The 20,897-nt window shown below is 29.6% G+C and overlaps 2 protein-coding genes and 1 long non-coding RNA gene across 14 annotated transcripts in view; 1 reads left to right on the forward strand and 2 right to left on the reverse strand.

Annotated features, from left to right (window-relative positions):
- Positions 1 to 14,913, reverse strand: part of LOC140663336 (UPF0489 protein C5orf22 homolog) — a 244,223-nt gene extending 229,310 nt beyond the window's left edge. For all 11 annotated transcript variants that reach the window (XR_012046257.1, XR_012046256.1, XM_072887393.1 and 8 more), the window contains exons 1-3: positions 14,108 to 14,913; positions 13,060 to 13,205; positions 12,207 to 12,356 (exon numbers count right to left, since the gene is read on the reverse strand). Coding sequence is in view for 9 of the 11 variants with exons in the window: in XM_072887393.1 (XP_072743494.1) it covers positions 12,207 to 12,356; positions 13,060 to 13,205; positions 14,108 to 14,170 (359 nt within the window). In the remaining 2 variants the exon portion in view is untranslated. The remainder of the gene's footprint in view (positions 1 to 12,206; positions 12,357 to 13,059; positions 13,206 to 14,107) is intronic.
- Positions 1,376 to 5,828, forward strand: LOC140663337 (uncharacterized). Its single transcript, XR_012046263.1, has 3 exons — positions 1,376 to 1,434; positions 2,304 to 2,355; positions 5,750 to 5,828. It is a non-coding gene; the product is annotated as an uncharacterized lncRNA (long non-coding RNA).
- Positions 14,914 to 15,030: 117 nt separating the features above from the next.
- On the reverse strand, positions 15,031 to 20,876 carry LOC140663334 (uncharacterized). 2 transcript variants are annotated; one of them, XM_072887388.1, is made up of 7 exons: positions 20,748 to 20,876; positions 20,108 to 20,318; positions 19,792 to 19,965; positions 19,485 to 19,686; positions 18,925 to 19,120; positions 18,755 to 18,840; positions 15,031 to 18,666 (listed from the first exon to the last, which is right to left on the reverse strand). In XM_072887388.1, exons 2-7 carry the CDS (start codon positions 20,292 to 20,294, stop codon positions 15,477 to 15,479), a joined length of 4,035 nt encoding a protein of 1,344 aa, XP_072743489.1. In that variant the 5' UTR covers positions 20,295 to 20,318; positions 20,748 to 20,876; the 3' UTR covers positions 15,031 to 15,476. The 2 variants fall into 2 exon arrangements, with proteins under 2 accessions (XP_072743489.1, XP_072743488.1); XM_072887387.1 differs by lacking the exon at positions 20,748 to 20,876 and adding an exon at positions 20,588 to 20,741.
- Between the last annotated feature and the right edge of the window lie 21 nt (positions 20,877 to 20,897).

Below are 20,897 nucleotides of genomic sequence, written 5' to 3' on the forward strand. Positions count from 1 at the left end.
GAGAGGTGGCTGCTGATTCTCGCGACTTCTCTCGTCACCGCGAACGCGAGAGTAAAAAGAGCCAGCGGAACGCCACTGCGAGAACTGCGTGCATCCGCACGCGTTCTCTTCCTCGTTCTTTTCCTCTCTCTCTCTCTCTCTATTTTTTTTTTTTTTTTTTTGACTCGTACATTCTTCTTGCACGTCATGGATTACAGATACAAATTGTCGCGGTGAGATCAAAAACTTAGGTACTTTCGTCGATGCCGACTCAATTTCTGGTTGGTATGCGCGATCAGATAATGCAATTTCATCGCTGCGGATACAGTGCACCGGGTATATTTGGAAACGGATATTGTGTATCGAAGCGTGGAGGCTTTCGCTTCAGAAAAGCGTAGGTTTTACGATAACACCATGCGAGTGGCAAAGAATCCAAATTTCTCGGCGAAAAAAAGAAGGAGAAAAAGAGAGACTGAGAAAGCCATCAGCTCGTCGACCCCAACGTCGCGCAAAGTTCGTAAAGATATTAACCTTTTGCACTTCCGTGATGTTGACACCGCGCGACTATGTCCATGTAGCGCTAACGAGTGATTGTTCACTCAGATCACAGATATATGATATTGCGGATTGTCTGGAGAAGGTATTTTACTCCGGGCGTAAATAACAGTTAGTTTCTTTAACCCCCTCAATAATAATGTCAGAGTGAGAAGTTTTCTCTTAGACTTGTTGGTCGGTTCGAGGAATTCAAAGATTGTTTATCACGCGGTTTGCCAGGTTCCATATATAGAGAGAAAATCCGCCACAACGGCGACTGCGCATTTTATCACGCCTCATTGATAAAATAATAATAGAAACAAAACCGGATATGAGCAAACGGTATATCTAATCTGAACCCGCGATCGCGAAAACAGTGACGCGTGAACGCTGGTAATAAGCTTGATAATTCTTCGCGCTATGTGACACGACGGAGAAGGTGGCGACAAAAATAGGGTTGTTCGCTCCGTTTATAAAACTCACGTGCCACCGAATGCCGCGCATTCTCAGTTTCTGCCTCTCGCGGTATGTGCGCGGTCTAGTGACAAGATATTTTTCTGCGGTTGAGGCTAAAATAGTTGCAGTTCTCCGCGTATATGTATAGATAGATATGCTAACCCGCCTTGATATCAGCAGCCTTGCAAGGCTGCTGTGACAAAGAGATCACGCTTAAAATAAGGCAATAAACCCGTTGCGACATGACGTATTTCTATCGTCGAATCAGCGAGAGAGATCGCTTGTAAACCGGCTCACGTTTCCTCATTTTTACACTTGTGTCTCGACGCAGAATTTTCACGCGACACCGCGCCTAATAATTCAGCGAGAGAAAAAACCGAAGATATATATACGGGATACATTGCTTGCGAAATTTACACCGGCGCGATTAATGCATCATCTCGCTGCTAACTTGCTTTTGCTAAAGTATGCAAAAAATACGTACTAAAATATATTTTCTTTGAAACTAGAAGCTAACTTAATTAAAATAAATTAAAACGAATATGTGAGAGGTGTAAAGAAACTATTTGAGAGAATACTCGCATTGGTTTCAATAACGGTTATAAGAATTTTATTATACGCATATGTATATTAAGACTGATGAAGACTCATGTTTGTCCACGATGTCTAAACACATAATATAATTATATTAGTTTCATGCATATTAAATTCTATATAATATTCTATCTTATAAATGGCGAAAATATAATAATAAAATAATTCATTGGATATCATTGAGGTGGATGGATGACAAATCGCCCCAAACAAACTTGACTCCTACATCTTTCTTTATATATATATATATATATATATGTTTTCGATTTTTATTAATATACATCAATTTTTCAGATCGATTAATTGCTCAACGGAGAAAATAAATAAAACAATTTTCTATTATTAATATAATATATTGATATAATTGGAATATATATATATTTTAATATACATATATTCAATATATTTCATTTTATATTGACATAATATATTCAATTTGATATGCATTTTGATGTCCCAAGTTTTCATTTATTATATGTATTAATAAACATTTTTCAAAATGATACATATATATTTGCGCATATAGACGGTTTAACTCGCGATTAGTTTTCACAATCTAGATTCGTAATCTTCATAAGCACGTTTGCAATCAAATTTTTGTCATTATGATAAATTCTTTAGTGGTTAAATAAATCTACTTAATTATGACTCTTAAATATTAATTATTATATTCGTGTAAATAGTAATATTATATTATATTCGCATTATTGAATATTATTAATCATTGATACATCTTGCAGATTAATCAAATATGTGACCAAAAAGACATTAAACAAGAGAATTCGCAATATGGTAAGCTTGTCAGAGTTGCACGATATGTTTTTTATAACGATAAATCCTGTACCTTATGATGCGGTCATGACATTATACGAACCATATGTACACAGGTTAATACTGCATACATTCGCAAGACAGATGCACGCACTTTCCATCAATCATGATCACGATCCTCATCACCATCACCGTCATCATCATAATCCAGATCAAGCCTTTGGGTAACAAACCTATCTTCGTTCAAGAATCTAAAAACGCAGCGGGTGAACGTGTACGCGATACTAAGAATCTATTGCAATGCATATAAGGAATACGAGTTTTGCATAGCCTTTGGCAGAACACTATATTACAGTTACAACATACTTATGACATAAGCTAATTCGTTTATTCATATAAGTTTATATCGCAGAACAAGAGAGTAAATCAAAATTAAAAAGATCTTATTGAATATTATATTGAAATTAGTTTATTAATATTCGCGTTCGGTTATTCCGCTAAACTGTAATAGCAAAATTTTCCAATTATAAATTACGATAATTATTCAAATGTTTAATCAACGATTAATAATATCCAATAATGCGCATATAATATAATATTACTATTTATCATAAATATAATTATTAATTCATATTTAAGAGTGATTAAATTTTATTAGATTTATTTAACCATTAAAGAATTTACCATGATAATGAAAAAAATTTGCTTATTTCTGTTCTTTTAACAAAAAAAAAAGTTTATTTTAGCGAAAATTAAAATAGTTCGATAAAAATATTTTACTTTATAAATTATTTGTTGAATAAGTGAATATAATTAAGAAGACAATATTTTCATATATTTTTTATATGCGTGAGAATATTATTATATTAAAATATATCTTCACAGAAAAGACTGCGCGTATATTTTGATAAATTTATTATGCTTTCGCAAACATGTCGTTTTTTTTTCTTTACCGACTCGTGTAATATTACAACCAATAGTAATCAAGGCGTCTTGTATGTTATTTTCTATATTAGAGATAATTACTCGGCATATGAGAACTTCGCATAACACGTATGGTAATGGTTAACTGTTAGCATCTGTTTTAAATTTAAAAGAACTTCGTGTGATTCTTTAAGCAAGTACAATTGCGATGTGCGTTCTGTTCGTTTCGCATATCTTTGCGTATCGTGTATGCCTTCATTACAAGCATTACCTTCCTTAAACGAATAAAGTTCTCTATAGTCTTACATACCTGCTTGCAAAACATCAATTCCCATTTATTGTTAGTGATCATAATATAAAAATAATTTTAGAAAAAAATAATTTTTTTATATTATATATCTATCTATATTTATGTTTCATATTATATTAATTTTTTTATATTATATTTTTTATGTATTATATTATATCGCAATTGTGAGTAGAAAATTGTTTATCAATTTGATATATGTAACAAAAATCTGCGGTTAAATTTTATAGAATATAAAATGAATAGGAAAAGAATATAATTGTAACCAAACAAATCGATAAAAAAATTAAAAGATAAAACAATACACACTAATCATTATTGATTCATGAACAAAAATAGCTAAAGAATAATTTCATTTTACTATTGCATTAATAATAGTTCTAGGTGTAGTTAATAGTACAAAGCATGATTAAAAATGTTACAAGATTTACGAGAAAATCTCCGGAGGCTGTATTCAGCGCTCTGAGAAATGTAGCATAATAATTAACTCAGATGACAAATAGAGGTACGAGTATACGTAGTAATGAACTGCATAACTTATCAATAGAGCGTAATGAGTACGTACTATCCTATATACATATATTACGAAATTATAATTTATAAGCTTTTTGATTTACTGTAAATAAGCGCCTGCTCCTAATAATCTAAATTTTTATTGACCCTGCTCTAATTGTTCTACACTAATTGTTATTCTCTAATTACTTTATACACTACAGCAATTATAGTTACTTTAATTTCACTCACAATCGATTTTCATGCATAAGGTAACTTGTTCATGAAATTGTTTAAACATATAACTAATTTTTCTAAATCATCTGTTTAGAGAGATTTGGATTTTTATGTTTATCTTTTAACTTTAATAGAAATACTATAATAAAATGTTTGTGATACTATTAAATTAGTTAACTTAAGAGAATTGATAACATAAGAAAAAATTACAATAGAAAAAAACGAAATTCTTTGGAGAATACCGTATTGTATCTAAAATTATATATTAGTTGATATAGTAATGAAATCAATTAGTAATAAATGCAATAATTAATGCACGTTAATTATACTTTACATAACTGGCTCGCGAGCAGCCAAAGCAATAATTAGAGAAATGTTACCCTAGGGTATATTTAATGGCCTACTAACATAAGAGGAATAGCCTTAACGAATCAATTGGCAACGGAAAAGGACAAAGAGGTGGAGATGGCCGAAGAAGAAGAGAACAGAAAGATCGAGATTGCGAACTCGATCTTCGCGGGGTCGATGCTATTTTCTAGGGTCGAATCGTGTGCCGGCCACGCTTGCGATTGGTCTATACGCGAGTGGCGGCTCCTTTTTGTTCTTTTAGCTGAGAACCGCCGATATGTGGAGCAACCTGGCGACGATCGTGATATGTCAGCCGGCACCCACGCTCTTACGACTTGTGCCACCCTTCGCCATTAAACGTTTTTGGCCCTGACCTGTCCTGTCGTCGCTTTGAGCCCTATCTAAACTTACATCTCATTATACCTTCTATTTTACCTCAAGATATTCTTCAGTTTGAATGACAAGACATCACAAAGTTTTCACCTATTGAGTCTTAATAAAGTCATTTAGTGCTAGTAATGAGACAGTTTTCGGTATTCGATTTTCTGTTAAACATGTGTTTGTAATAAATATATGTAAAAATTTAATTATTCACAGTCACATACATATTTGAATTTAATAGAAATATAGATTATCACATTAAATATATGCAAAGTATCCAAAACATTGTACCGTTCCTTTTAAATATTACAAAATAAATTTAAAAAATGACATTTGCTTCAGAATATCAATAGCACGAATAATATTTGAATTAGAAACAGTTAAAAATTTTTTAAAGATTTTGTGGTAATTTAAATACTTATTGTTAAAGTGTAAATACACGCAGATAAGAAACCTGATGTATATAATCTAGTCGCAGTCTAATCTAGTCAGAAGTAAAATTGGCTAATGCTATGTGTTTAAATATGTAAAATGTAAGATTTAGAAAATATATGAAATTGAAATTAGATAAAAAAAAGTACAGTTAAAATATCCTAAAAAATTTTTATAAATAAAAAAAATAATAAAAAATTCTGTTTGTCTAATAGCGGTGGCCTTTTATTATCGTTGATACCATTCTTACAACGTGACACTATTGTTATTCTAATTGCCCCTTCTCTTTCGCAGAAAAGAAGGCGTGATGGCTGACGATTGCATTCGCCATCCACTATGATTTCTCCCACTAAACAACCACACTCTGTCCTCCTACTCTGATGCCAGTTGGGCCACGTCTTCCTGAAAAGTATACCATCGCCGACCATTGGATGCAACGGAAATCAAGGCTACCGATTGGACAGCCTCTAATGTTAGCTTAGGAATATTGCGACCTCGTGCAACGAATGCGACGCACGTGAAGGTACAGATTAATATAATCTTCATCAGCCGTAACGTTATCGAGCTTGAATCGGCAACGTCACCGCCTTCAAGTTGCTCTACGTGAAGGATTTATGTTAATTCTGCAGTAACCTTCACTGAAATTGACTATTTTGCGTAACGCTTAAAGATTCTTACTAATCGAGACAGTCTATGATACAATCAATTCTTTTATCCACATTTTAAAAACATACACAACTTGCCTATCTTAAATTATGTCTTTCTTGCAGTAAGATGATAATAAATATCACAATATAATTAAAAATTATCATTTTAAATAACGTTAAGGAATGTTTTAAAGAAGAAATTTCCGTGTCACGTTGCAAGAATGATATCAACGATAATATAGTAAAAAAATCAGCGCTATTAGACAAACAAAATCTTCTTTTATTATTTTTTTTTGTTTATATAAATTAATAGAAACTAATATCATTCTGCAGCATTTTTTAATATTTTCTCTAACAAATGTATTTCTATATTCTTTTTTAATTTAAAATACAATGTACAATGTCCATTTATGTAAAAAATATTTAAAAAGTACTTCAAATATTTGAAATGTAAAATAAAGTAAGAAATTTTTAAACACATATTAAAAAAAAAAAATTTTAATTTAAATATATTCTTTTTAATGACATTTGTCATCAATATATGTCTTTTTTATAATTCTTTAATGCGATTTTACTGAAATGCATATAATTACGTAACAAGTAGAAACGCTTCGCCAATTTAGAATTGGTTGAACCAATTTCGGTTTTATTCTTAAGAACGTATTATTAATTAAGAATTAGCTTAAATTAACTTATTCAAAGATTAGTAAATATTTATTCTTAATTTATTTTTAAGTTTAAATCTCTAATATAAATAAAGAGAAAAAGAAACTCTTAAATAAGATTGGCAGGTTGATATAATTAACCAAATAAATATTATGATGTTTGATAAACAGTGCTATATCAATAATTATTATACAAGTCTGTTCTTTTCTTTTAAATGAATCAATTTTGACTTGACTTAAAATTATTTATTTAATTAAATCGCAACAATTTATATTTGTCAAATGTCTAGTAATAATAAAAATATTCAATCTTGGTCTCGCAGTATAAATATTGAGATTATAGGAAGGCTTCTATCACAAGTAAAGCAAAATAATCTATATAATTGAAATATGTCATGGAAAAACTTAACACGCAGCATACAAGTACTCTTACTAATGTCTCAACAAGAGAAAGGATATTATTAGAAATTCTAATAAAAATATGCTCTGTTCGTGCATCATGAAGCAATACTATATCATTACTATCGTACTCTAAAATAAAATATCCTGTTTGAAGAGTGTCGCTTTCATACGTCCAGTCGGAGTTATATGAAGTACGAGGAAGTATTATGACTCGATCCGACGGACACGGGGATCGATAGAAACGAGTAGGATTGATGAGGAGAAAGGTGAATGGTCGTTAAATCAATGTGGGGAAAGAAATGAATAAGAGACAACCGCGAAAAAGATCAGCAAATGGAATGTTGGTTAATTTATAGCCGAGTCTAGTCTATGCCCCGGAATTTGCACGTGCATTATATTTTCCTGCATGCCAAGACGCGTTTAATTATTAATATTTTAAAAACGTAAACAGGATTTAATATCCTTATTTTATGTAACATTACATTATAAATTATTGCAATATTTAAAAAATAATCAATTAGTCACGAATCTGCGATTGATCTTCTATTTAACAATACAACGTAAAATATAAGTTTATAAAATTAACATTTATTAATAAAATATAAATCAAATGTCGCTAAACTGTATAATTTTAATTATTAAATAAGTGTTGTTTTTTAGATTTATATAAATATTTTATGTTAATACAATATATTTTGTTATACTATTTTATTATTACTGAAAGAGAATATATATCATATTTTCGCGGAATAAATAATTTTATTATGCTATAAAATTATGATATTAAATAAATGTGTAAAGTGTATTAAAAAGATTATAATACTAAATCAACAATATTAATATAAATTTGACGTTATAATATTAATATTTTAATTAATAATAAGCTTCAATTTTAATATGCAACAGGATATCTTAAACAATAATCGTTATTTTGCGATTATTGATCAAGCATAGATAAAATAAGTAAATAATATCCACGCATTCTAATGGACTGTTTGACATACGAAAAAGAAAAAGCAAAATAGAAATATCATTGTTGCATTCCACTGAACAATTTTGTTTTCAAATCATAGACGAAGAAGAAGGCTTTTATAGAACCGGTATATAAATTGTATTTTAGCTATGATAGGTATTTACTAGGTACAAAGATATGTCACAATGTTCGTGTATTTCGTTGCACCATGTTGTTAAGATTGTTTTTTTTTTTTTAAACCGCGGAGAGAATTTACAGAATCCTCGATACTGAAGAAAAAGATTGAAATATATTTCATTGAAAAACAGAAAACTAAAAACAATTTATTTGATATGCTTTAAAATAATAAAAAAAAATATATATATAAGGTATACTTAAAAAAATAATTACATGGCACTTTTCCGTTTATCCGTACATTCTAAAGAGACATTATATATTTTCGATCTTTGAGCAAAAATACAAAAAGAACTAAATAAAATAATACAAAGTACAGACCGGGTGTGATACTCACAATCCTGTAATATTTTATCCACAACCATATTATTTTACGTGAAGCTGGACGCCTTCCTTCTTTCTCGACAGTTTCGCATAAGTAGGCGATTCAAGTGCCGCTTCGTGCAAAGAACCACGAAACGTGAAACAGAGCACAAAAAGAGCAACCCACGAGGTGGACGAGAAAGAAGCCTTCCATAAGGAAGCCGAGTTTACGAGATGATTGTCCTACGGGCCCTATTCATTCGACATGGAATCTCCAGGCGGATCTCTATTGTAGATTATTGCGCCATTGTCCATTGTCGCGCAATCCGCCACAACTGGCTCTTAGATCTCTTTGACGTAAGTGAAAAAAACTCGGCAAGAACGGCGGCATCAGATTATAGTGTTTCTCAAAATAATTTGGATTATGAATAGTGCAAAACGCTATTTAATATTGCATCAAGCAATGATGCAAATATGTGTATACACGTATAGAAAGTATGAAGAATTAATAACATGCTAAAATACGTATATAAATATAAGAAACAAATCTATCTAAAATCTTATTTATTTGTTCACCGTCTTAAATATTATACACGTTCAGAAATAAACTCAAAACTTGATAATAAAAATTTATGATTTACCGCATTTTCTAGATAATCTGTACAACTTGCATTAATTTAATTTAGCATGTTACTATCCCGCGATTAAAAATGTACACTACTTCAATACTAAATAAAATTTACTTGAACAAAATTTAATGCCTGCTTCAAACAAACAGAACAAAAATCTTTTTCAAGCGCGACGATTATTAGAATATCATGATCAATATCTTCCTTTAACTTTATATAACAAGAAATACTAAAAATTCATAAATTAGTTAAATAAAATCGCAATGCAATAATGTCAAAACTCGTTGCACATGTGATTGTATAAAAAGCCCTTAATCATTTAATGTCAATTAATTTTCAATTTAAGGAAACAAAGTCGACGAGGGTGATAAAACTAATGGCAATTAGCAACAATTAGCGGTATCATGTGTTTCCTATCTTAGGCGATCGAAAGAAGAAAGCGTGCAGCTTGCACGCAATGCGGATACGGGTAAGAAAGTTATAGCTGCGGGACAAACATCGATGGAAATCGAATGATGCGGAACAGGCACCTGCGTGGGTACAGGCAATTACGTATGAATAACTTCGACGAAAAAGTAGCCGATGCGATCGCGCGTCTCTGATCTTATCGACACGCTGTCGCACGCATTGCCAAAGGTCCTAGGCCCGGTATGACGATGCACAATTATCAATAATTGAGAAATTTTTTTCGCGAGCGTAATTCAATATAACGAGCTGGCGCGCTCATTAATTTGATATTACAAGCGCTGTCCCCGAACTCCCGTTATTACATTGCCGCACACAGGACCATTAACCTCTTTTCGCGACATACAATTTATGGTTTTTTTTTTTTTTTTTTAGTTGCTCCGTAAAGTTTGAAAACGAGTGTTCGAGCCAGATGTGTTTTTTTTTCAAGATACTGACCCAAATTAATCAATATGCATAAAACAAGAAAATGTATTTCGTATTAATTATTTATATTAATTATAAGTAACAATTGATAATAAATAAGCGTGATTGATAATAAACGAATAAATATATACATATATGTATGTCTCTATATCAGAAATCAATATAATCAATTATGCACAATTAAGATTTGTGTAATAGCTAATATAGTAAGACTTGAAATTAAATCAGCCCGTAATTAAATTCTTAAATAATTTTCTTCAAAGTTAAATAATTTTTATTTAATAAAAAATAATTTTTTTATATCTAAAGTTACAATTTTTACACAAGTTTTAAGAATATTAAAAATTATAAATACACTAAAATTTAATAGAAAATACTTTGTATATATAAAATAATGTAAATAATATTATTCGAATCTTTTTTCGAAAACGTGATTTATGTCATTCATGTAATAATAATAAAAGAAAAATCTTCTATGACACAATCAATAATTTCTTTGAATGATTTCAGAAAAATTAATCAAAAAATCATTATAAATAATTAATTTTGTAAAAAGTGTGAAATAGTGTATATATATATATATATATTATAATAAAAAGTATATACATATAAAAAAAATTATGTTTAAAATAGATTATAAATAAATATTAATCAGTTTAAACATATACTATTATTTTCTGTTCCATACTTTGTACAGATAAATGTTGATATCTCATCAATATAGATAAAGTATTAATTATTATAATCAGTATTAAACATAAAACACAAATACTTTGAAATTATTAAATTTTGCGTAAGAAATAGTTAGTAAAATAACGATCAATAAAAATGTAACTTATAAATTATAGCAACGTAAACTACATATTTTATTACAAAATACAGACATATGTGTTTCTATAGTAATTCGAGAAACATAATTCAAGTTCTGGACTTAAAGTCACAAGTGCCAGTTTCTTGCGGCATATATCTTTGCGACTTCCTTTCCTCTTACTTTAGTTGCCTTTTTATCTCTACCTGTTCGTTCTCTCGACTCGTCAACCCTCAGGTTGCATACCATCTTTCAACCAAGTGAGAAATTACCTTTATGAATCGCCGCAGCAAGTGTCGCGATAATTGAACTTTGTAACATTTTTATCTTTGCTACACAATAATATTGCTAATAATTAAATCTCTAATGTTTAGCCTACTTAAAAATTGTATTTATAAAAAGTATCAACGGTAAACAGATATATATATATATATATATATATTTATTTATTTATTTAAAAAAATATTATGTAGCTTGGTAGACATATATATTTGATGTTCTTTTGCTAATAATTGATGAAACCGTACAATTTCTATATTTTAAAACTATTTTATATTTATTTATTTCCTTCCTTGTAGCGCTTTGAAGCTGGATATTGAAACTGAAACACGAATTAAATTTGAATTTTAAATAAAAATTACCATATCAAAATATTGTACTTTTACTTTTAATAATTGATTTTTTTGAGAAATGAATGATTCTCATGAACAATAGATATATGATATAGATAAAATAGCATAATATAGAGAAAATATTAATATAGAATAATTAATATAGAGTAGAATAAAATAATATAGAGAAAATTTTAAATTTATATTATATGTGTAAAAAAATCATCAATGAATTTACATATATAATACAATTTCAAATATTTTCTCAATATTATACTATTTTATTTATATCGCATGTCTATTGTTCATGAGAATCATTCAATTCCTAAAAAAATTAATTATATTAAAGGTAAAAATAATATTTTGATATGGTAATTTTTATTTATAATTTTATTTCAAATTTAATTCATTACTCTCGGTAATATCCAGCTTGAAGGAGTTACAATGAAATAAATATAAATAAATAAATGTTAAATAAATGTTAAATAAATATAATAAATATAAAATAGTTTCGAATTATAGAAATTGTATGTTTAGATAAATATAATATAGAAACGATCGTAAAATCGAGAGAACGAAAGGCGGAAGTGATACTTCCAATGAATGATTCGCAAATTGCGCGAATCAGGAGATTAATTATACACTTACCTTATCAAGCCGTTGTCCTTATGCTTGCCGATGAGAAATGTTAGCACGCCATCGGACATCTGATTAGCCCACGGTGGTTTCACCCAGATCAGATTCTTGAGGTGACCCGCATACGCTGCAGGCAAAATCCAATTCTCGATGCTGATCTCGCTGAAAAAATATGAAAAACATAAATATCCATAATAATACGTGTAAAATTACTTTAAAAAGTTAACTAGATAAACAGCATATTTTTCTTTTCATGTTTTTTTTACGGAAGCTGTATTCGTGATTTCAATATAGCGTTTCTTACATTTTCATTTCCGCATAAAACATAATATGAAAAGATTTGTTCACGTCTCGCACAATTGCAAATGACATTTACCTGTTTTACAATGCAATATTAGTATATTTACTGAAGCAATCAATTTAATTTCACTATAATTTAACGTCCGATTACGATACAAACACAAATTGAAATTAATACGTTCGCATAACGTTTTTCATTGTTACAAACAATTAAATACATTCGTATATTGGTACCACTGACAATGAATTGAAACTAGTGTGAATTTCGAAATTAAAGCATATACTTAATGCATAGAGAAATTGACCAATTACTTCGTTCTAAATGCGTGATTGGCTGACTTTTTATCCATACGTACGATACATCTTTTATGTCGATAAGCCTTTAAGTTAGTAGCTTCTTTGATAAATAACTCAATTAAAATATTGATATATATTATATTATATTTAATTGAGAAATTCAATTTCCTGCCATATGTGTCTTTGCACACATATTTTTTACAAAGCTAAATTATATATTACACTTGAGAATTCCAAACAAAAAGATAAAATTATGATATATACGTACTTGAATAATTGATTTTTATCCCAGACCGTATCGGCCGGCATCTCTTTGGGTATCAACATATCGGGATGCGAATCCAGATGTATGAAGGTGTTATTCTCAAAGGGCAGGTGCTTTGATCCCACACACCGATACACGAACGGTAAAACCTGATAATATAAACACGACACATACAAAAAATACTCATTCGGAAATTAAAACTCGCGTCGCGTGTAAATTCACGGACTTCAGATAATCGATTGTTGATGAGCCGAATTTATGTATCCAAATTCAAAAGTTTTAAAAAATCGAATATCTGTTTCTTTTTCTACTTGTATTTACAATATAATACTTGTTTACGAATAAATTTATAAATAAAAGAGCTAGTTTATAAATAAATTAGATTTTTATATAAATCCCTCTCTCATAAAAAATGTAGAATATATAATTATTTATTTATTATTGTAATTTTAATTTCTCACATCCATTTTGACGAATATAAAACGTACGAAAATTATGTATTGATGAAATTATAATAGCAATCGATTTTTTTAGGTTACTATAAAAATACTAACTTGTATGTTTATTATACATTAATGTATGTATGTGTATGTACATACGTATAGAACGCGATATAAAATGTTTAGTTATATTATTTTATTATAATTACGTAATTATTAGACGGTTTTTTATTTCTAGAACAGTCTTGTATATAAATACACACACATACAATTACTTATTATTTAAAATTTACAAACAATGCTATCCCGATTTTAGGAGCGCGCGCTGTGCTACTAATGCGGTAACCCGTATGTCACTGCGCATGCGCAACCTGCGCTACATCGTCCTACGGCGCGTTCCACTAAATGCTCCCGAACAGTACGAACGCTACTAATCACAAATGCATTCTACGCTTCAATGCAGCGCGGGATCCAAGTGGAATCGTTCAAAATTACGCTACAAATCTCTCGAAGTGTTTGTAGCGTTGATTGGAATGCAGTTTACGAAATACGTAAACAAACGTGAGAAGTGAGAACAACATGCGATACGGCCGCTGTTCGAATATACCCACCTCGTCGTGATCCTCGACCACGTAGATCGGCGTCCTCTTGAAGTACTTGCGTGTTAACGACATATCTCGTAATCGCGAAATACGCAAACTTGAACAAATTTTGATGGGATTATAATCACGATGGACCGGCGGGACGGGCGGATTAAACGATTGATTTTCTAATTAACACCAACGCGACGATAACGAACGGCACGGACACTCGAATCGCGGAACACGCGGAGGACTGCTTCGCGCGAAAGCACGTGGTCACTGACTGAAGTTTGCTCTTAGGTCTTAGGCGCGCAGCTCAAACGATTATTTCGCGAATAAAGGGACAGGGGCACCGGACAAGGGTTTACTCTAAATTTCTCACGAGACGAGTTTCGTAAGGTGGTTCTCTTTTTTTATCTTTCTCTCTCTCTCGTCTAGCCTGACTCCCCTCTTCCCCCTAAGTACGAGGACCCCTTGGAAACCTGATCCTTCCAACTCACAGCCGGCATACTTCGAATAAATGTCCTAGAGTATCATTTGACAATTTGACATGAATAAATTTATCCTGACAAGTCGAAAGATATTTAACAAGTCACTAAATAATAATTCTAGATACACGTCATTCAATAAATTGCAAACTTTATACATACATTTATATTCTTATATTTTATTTTTTGCAGAGAAAATATTTACATTTAGAAAAAAATTTTAGAGAATATTAAAAGCAAATATTTATATTGATTTGAGAATATGCAACCAGGAAAAAATGTTCTCTCCTATATTATTTAATTTTTCTCTTTATAAAAATATTTAACTATATATGTTTAACTAGATAAATTACTATCGATAAGATAAATATTTTCGACTGCATCCATTTAGTTATTAATCACATTCCAATTTTTAGAAAACAACATATACAGAAAAAGGATATTTATACAAGATATAAGAAAATAGTTATGTGAATCATTCAATATGTAACAAAAAAATATATCGCGCACATTTACATACACATTTGACAGATATTGCTATCAATTCTTATAAAACATGTGTTAAATTATCCTTATTGCTAACAGACGTATATTCGATCGATACGATTATACAAGACTCGCAAAAGATCAATCTAATTGCATAACCGTAGGTAGCGTCGCGAATCGGTAAGAGAAAAGGTTGCTTTCGACACACAGTTTATGTTTCACATTTACATGATACGTGTGAAGTATCAGTAATACGTGACCTTTCAATCGATTTACATGTCATTCTTCGCCATCGTAACTTGATTTTAAACACATCCATAAAATAATCTCACAAAAATGCGCCTGTAAAGATCGATATAAATCTCTTTTTTCTTTTAAATTCACCTAATTCTATGATATTTTAATTAATTTAATTTCGTGCGCGATTATTCATCGTAAGAAGTCCAGTTCTCGAACATTTGTTCCTTATAAATCTGTAGATGCAACTGATCTGTTTGCACTCTCAATGATGATAAAAAGCTATCAATATCCATTTCATGTGAATAAACATCATTTGTTAAATTATCATCTGGCCTATGAATATTCGAATTTTTATGATTATTAATCTCTTGTCCGCAAAATTCTGATGCATTATTAGACTGTACTGTTTTTCTATTGTGTGTGCGAGAAGGGGAGTAATCGACGAGGTCTTGTTTTCTCCATTGATAAGGGCAATCGGTTTGATTTGATAAACTGGTTTCTTCTTTCGTATCTAGATCACAGTTTAAATTAGAACATGAAGCTCGCGGATGAAAGCATTTCGCAGCAGAATTCGATAAACATTGAGAAGTTTTTCTTATGGTCATAGTTTCATGTGGATGACTTGAATATTTTGTAGAAGCAGCTGAATTGCATACACTATTCTTTGGATCATCTTTATAAAACTTTACATGTTTACTAAATTTGTTGCATAAATTATCTATACTATTGTAACTGACATTATTTGTTTGTATAGGTGTGTATCTAGTTTGAAAGTTCTTAATTTCTTTACTATATGTGTTCTTTTTATTTGCTTTTTGTTCATGATTACTACTAGATGCTATTTCTTGTTGTTTATTAAATACAACTGTACTACTGCATAAGTCTGTATCTTCATCGAATGATCTAAATGATGATTTGCTTGTAGTACTGCACATACTTTCAACATTTTCTTCATCCACTGACTTGTCTGCTTGCAACAGTTCTTCATCATTCTTTGAATCTTGTTTATTTGCAAGGGATTCTTCATTTCCACTGGAGATTGTATTATTATATTTTTCAGTAATATTATATTCCTCATCTTGTACTGCATGCTTATTTTGATTGACAGTTATAATTTCATTGAAGTAGTAAGTTTCTTGCATTTCCTTTGAATTTCTTTTTGAACTATTTTTGTTTGTTATATGTATTTCTGGAGAATTCGCTTCAATGCTCTCTTGATGCTGAATTATATTGTTATCATCATTTTCTAAAGAAATCTTCGGAGATATTTGTACACACTCTGTCAATTTACCATTTTTTTTTGAAGAAATCTGTTTTTCAAATACTTGTACATGTTCTGTTAATATACTATTTTCTTCCGAAGACTCCAGCTTTTCAGACAATTGTAAATGTTCCATTAATTTATCATTTTTTGAGTATCTTTTTGTTGCTTCTTCAATAAGAAATGCCTTCATGTCTGAAAATGAAAAATTTTGATGTTTTATGTTCTGAATTAAATCATATTTTTCATTTTCAGTCAAAAATGCTATATAATCTATTATTTCTAATAATTTTTCATTAGGATTGCAATATGTACTAAAATACTGTAATGCCTTGCGATATTCTTCAATCTCAGAACTTGACATCATTAAATTTGGCATATATTCATCAATATTTATAGGATAAGGAAAATATGCATTAAATTTAGTTCCCACTCTACAGAAACGACTCTTAAAGTCTTCTATTTCTTTATACATATCTAACAAATTATTTGAATTAGATCCTGAATATATATAAGTATCCTGTATTTCTTCATCATTACGAAGTTCTGGAAAAACACATAAGAAAGCCCGTTTCTGTATATTAAGAAAAGTCTTTAAAGCAGAAAAATGTTCTTCATATATTAGCTTATGAACAGAATCCGTCATGTCTTTGTATGTATTATTTAATATACTAATTTCAAGATCAAGTAATTCTTTCCAATTAGAAGCTATTTTCAAAAAAGATTCTTCATCATTTGTACATTCTTCTTTGTCGTTAATTTTTTCAGCATGTATTAATAAATAATCGTTTAATTCTTTCCATATTTGATTATCTTCGCTAATGTCCAATTCACTTGTAGATGATTGCAAATTATGCATTAAATTAGGATCTTTCATAGAACATGTATCCTGAGAAACATTTATAGAAATTTTTTCATTCTTATCCATTTTATCATCAGCCTCTTCTTCCTCATTGATTGATGGAGCCTTTATATATTGGATGATATTTTCTATATCAAGATTTCCTTGTTTATAATCTTCTATATTTGATAAATCTACTTCAAATATAGTATTTTCATTTAATTTTTCCATAAGAGAAGGATTATCTGAATCAGGAGTTATTTTAAACTTATGTATGTTTTCTGATCTAGACGAGTCTATAATTGATAAATTTTCATGCTCTTCAGAAATAGCTTCAATAGATCCTGCAATTGATATCTCTTTATATTTTTTAGAGTGCTGAAGATCGATTTTTTCTTGAATTTTTTCTTGAACATAATGTTGAAATAATGAACTAATTTTTATCTTCTTATTTAAATTAGTTCTTTTTGGGTTCCTATGTAAATTATTAGACACAGTTTCATGACGTTTTTTGTTTTTTGGTGAAATACAGATATTAGGTTTTTCATGTAATCTTATTGTATCAGTATTTGTGATATTATTCTCTGATGATGGTGTATCATTGAGTGTAGCATCACACTTTAATGGGATATCTTCACATTTATCATATTTTGCAATATTATTTTCTGGTAATGACTTGTTAACTACTGTATCTATAAATGAGATGTTTTCACATTTGTCATGTGTCACAATAGAAGTACTCGTATCATTACTTCCTGATGATAACCATTCAGTATCATTCATTGATATTACTATAGGTGCACCATTTTTAAATTTTAAAAATGTTTGGTCGATGTTTATGTTGTTCATCTCAGGCTTGGAGTAAACTTTCTCAAGTGTTGTAAGATCATCAGCCCAAACGTCTTTTGCATAATCAGATTTGAGTTTAAATAGATAAAAGTTTGGTCCTCCAACTGAAGTTAACAATTGTCTAAATGACGGAAGTTCTTTTTCAGAAATAATGGTGATAGAAATTCCATGAGATCCATAGCGACCAGCTCTGCCAATTCTATGTAAATATGTCGCCGAATCCGTAGGTACATCGAAATTTACAACCATATTAACATTTTCTACATCTATACCCCTTGCAGTTAGATCAGTGGACATCATAATTCTACATTGACAGTTCCGTAACTTTTCAACTGTCTCCAACCTTTTAGCCATATCTTGATTTCCAGCAATATATAAGGATGAGAAGCCCATAGAATTAATTTTATTGCTTACTGATTGAGCTCTACAAAAATAACACAAATAAAATAATAAATAATTATTATATATTAAATATTAAAAATAATCATTAAAATAAATTACTTTATACATACCGTGTTTGATAATTCATAAAGACTATACTTTGCTTAAATGGAATTTTTGTAAAAATTTTCACTAACTCGTCCATTTTTATTTGTACCTAAAAATATCACAGGTAGTGTATAGAAAATTCATTTGTTAATGAAATAAAAGAAGAGATGTTCAAACTTTATAAATCAAAAACCTGCTTCATGGCATTGGGATGTGCAGGAACTACAGCAACAAATTGTTTGACTCCAATCAAAATTGTTGTATCAAGATCTGGCGATGTTAACATTGGAGAAGACATGTACATTTTAACAAATGTTTCTAAATCTCCATGATAAGTAGCACTCGACGCTATAACTTGCTTACTGCTTGGTAGTTTAGAAAATATGTAACTATAGGAAAAAAAATTAATATTATTAGCATAATAATTATTGTAACTTTAATAACTTTTAAGTTACCAATAACGAATTTGATTAAATGCACTAATACAAAAATTAAAATCAAACATGTATCTAACTTAAACATAAAAACAATCATCTTAATTCAGAGAAAATGCTATATATATCTATATATATATTAAGTAAAACTATATTCCATTAAATAAATAAAACTGAATATTTCATATCACTTGTTTTATATATAGATATTGGGATGGATATATATATATATATATCTTCATCCCAATTTATGTACAAAGATCTGTAATGTGTATTAATGCACAAGTTTATATGAGTTTAATTTGAATTTTATACTAACTTGATATCTGTTTGATAACTAATCTCCATTAATTTGTCTGCTTCATCAAGAACAAATAACCTGACTTTTGAAACTGTAAGCAATCCTTTTTCAATTAAATGTTTAACTCTGCCTGGAGCACCAACAGCTATATGGCATTTGATTAGCTTTTTCTTATCTTCTTCTATCGATATGCCTCCCACGAAATATTCAACCTTCAATCCTAAAACAAAAATAATTAATAATCAATATATAATTGCCAAAAATAGAAACAAAATTTTCTAAAAAAAGAAATAAATAAAGCATCAATTATAATAACTAGATATACCTTTTATTTTTGAACCTATTGTTTGAATAACATGAGCTATTTGAATAGAAATTTCTCTGGTAGGTGCTATTATTAAAACTTGTGGAGATGATATTTGAATATCTAATATTTCAAGAGCAACTGCGCCAAATACTACAGTTTTCCCAGTTCCTGATTTTGCACGTATAATCAAATCTGCAAACCATCAATAGCTTTAGTACATAAATGTACATCATCTCTATATTATTAAATATTTATATCTCTATATTATTAAATATATATATTTATATATATATATATATATATATATATATATATATATATATATTGTTGGTACCGAATCCACAACGGCCTAGTGGAATGGCTTTCAACTGAACGGGAGATGGTCGTTTAAATCCGGCAACTGTTAATCCATCCAAGATATCTTCTGGAAGACCCATTTGAAAAAATGTAACATCTTCTTGTATCTTTATATCTTTCGTTCGTGGTGCTTTGGTCAAATCGTGTGCAGTATATTGAGCCATTTTTTTCTACTTAAATATGTAAATCTATATAAACAAAAATCCATATATTAAAAATATACTGTATCAAATATAAATGAAAAATTAAAAACACGAAGATCTCTTCATAAACTTAATATACCCTTTTTATAAATTTAATATAATTAAATTCTAAGTATTAATAAATTCTCATAAATTATATCATTCTTGTTTTGTTAATTCCTCTAGAAAGAACGTTAATAATCTATTAAAAAACAACATGACATATCAACAATATTTATATTATAACATATAACTAATCAATAAAAAATGTTTACATTAGTTTTTTAACTAAATGCAGCACGTGTTGTATTTACGCATCATGCGATTCATCAGTCGATGAATTAAAAAACTCGCCCATATATAAATTTTTAACCTCTACATAATCAGAAATAGAGCAAAACAAATATGTGACTAATAAAGATTAATAATACAAACTTTAGTCAATTTGTTTCAATTTTTTTCTTGCAACTCTGTTTTCTACAATTTTGAAATCGCCTAAGCTGCGTTTTCAAAAGACACAACAGCTGACTGAAATGAACTGGCTGTGAATATCGGAACGCAGCCTATAATCGCCTTGTGAAAAAC

The sequence above is a fragment of the Anoplolepis gracilipes genome, chromosome 3 (genome assembly GCF_047496725.1).
Source record: "Anoplolepis gracilipes chromosome 3, ASM4749672v1, whole genome shotgun sequence".
Taxonomy (NCBI): Eukaryota; Metazoa; Arthropoda; class Insecta; order Hymenoptera; family Formicidae; genus Anoplolepis; species Anoplolepis gracilipes.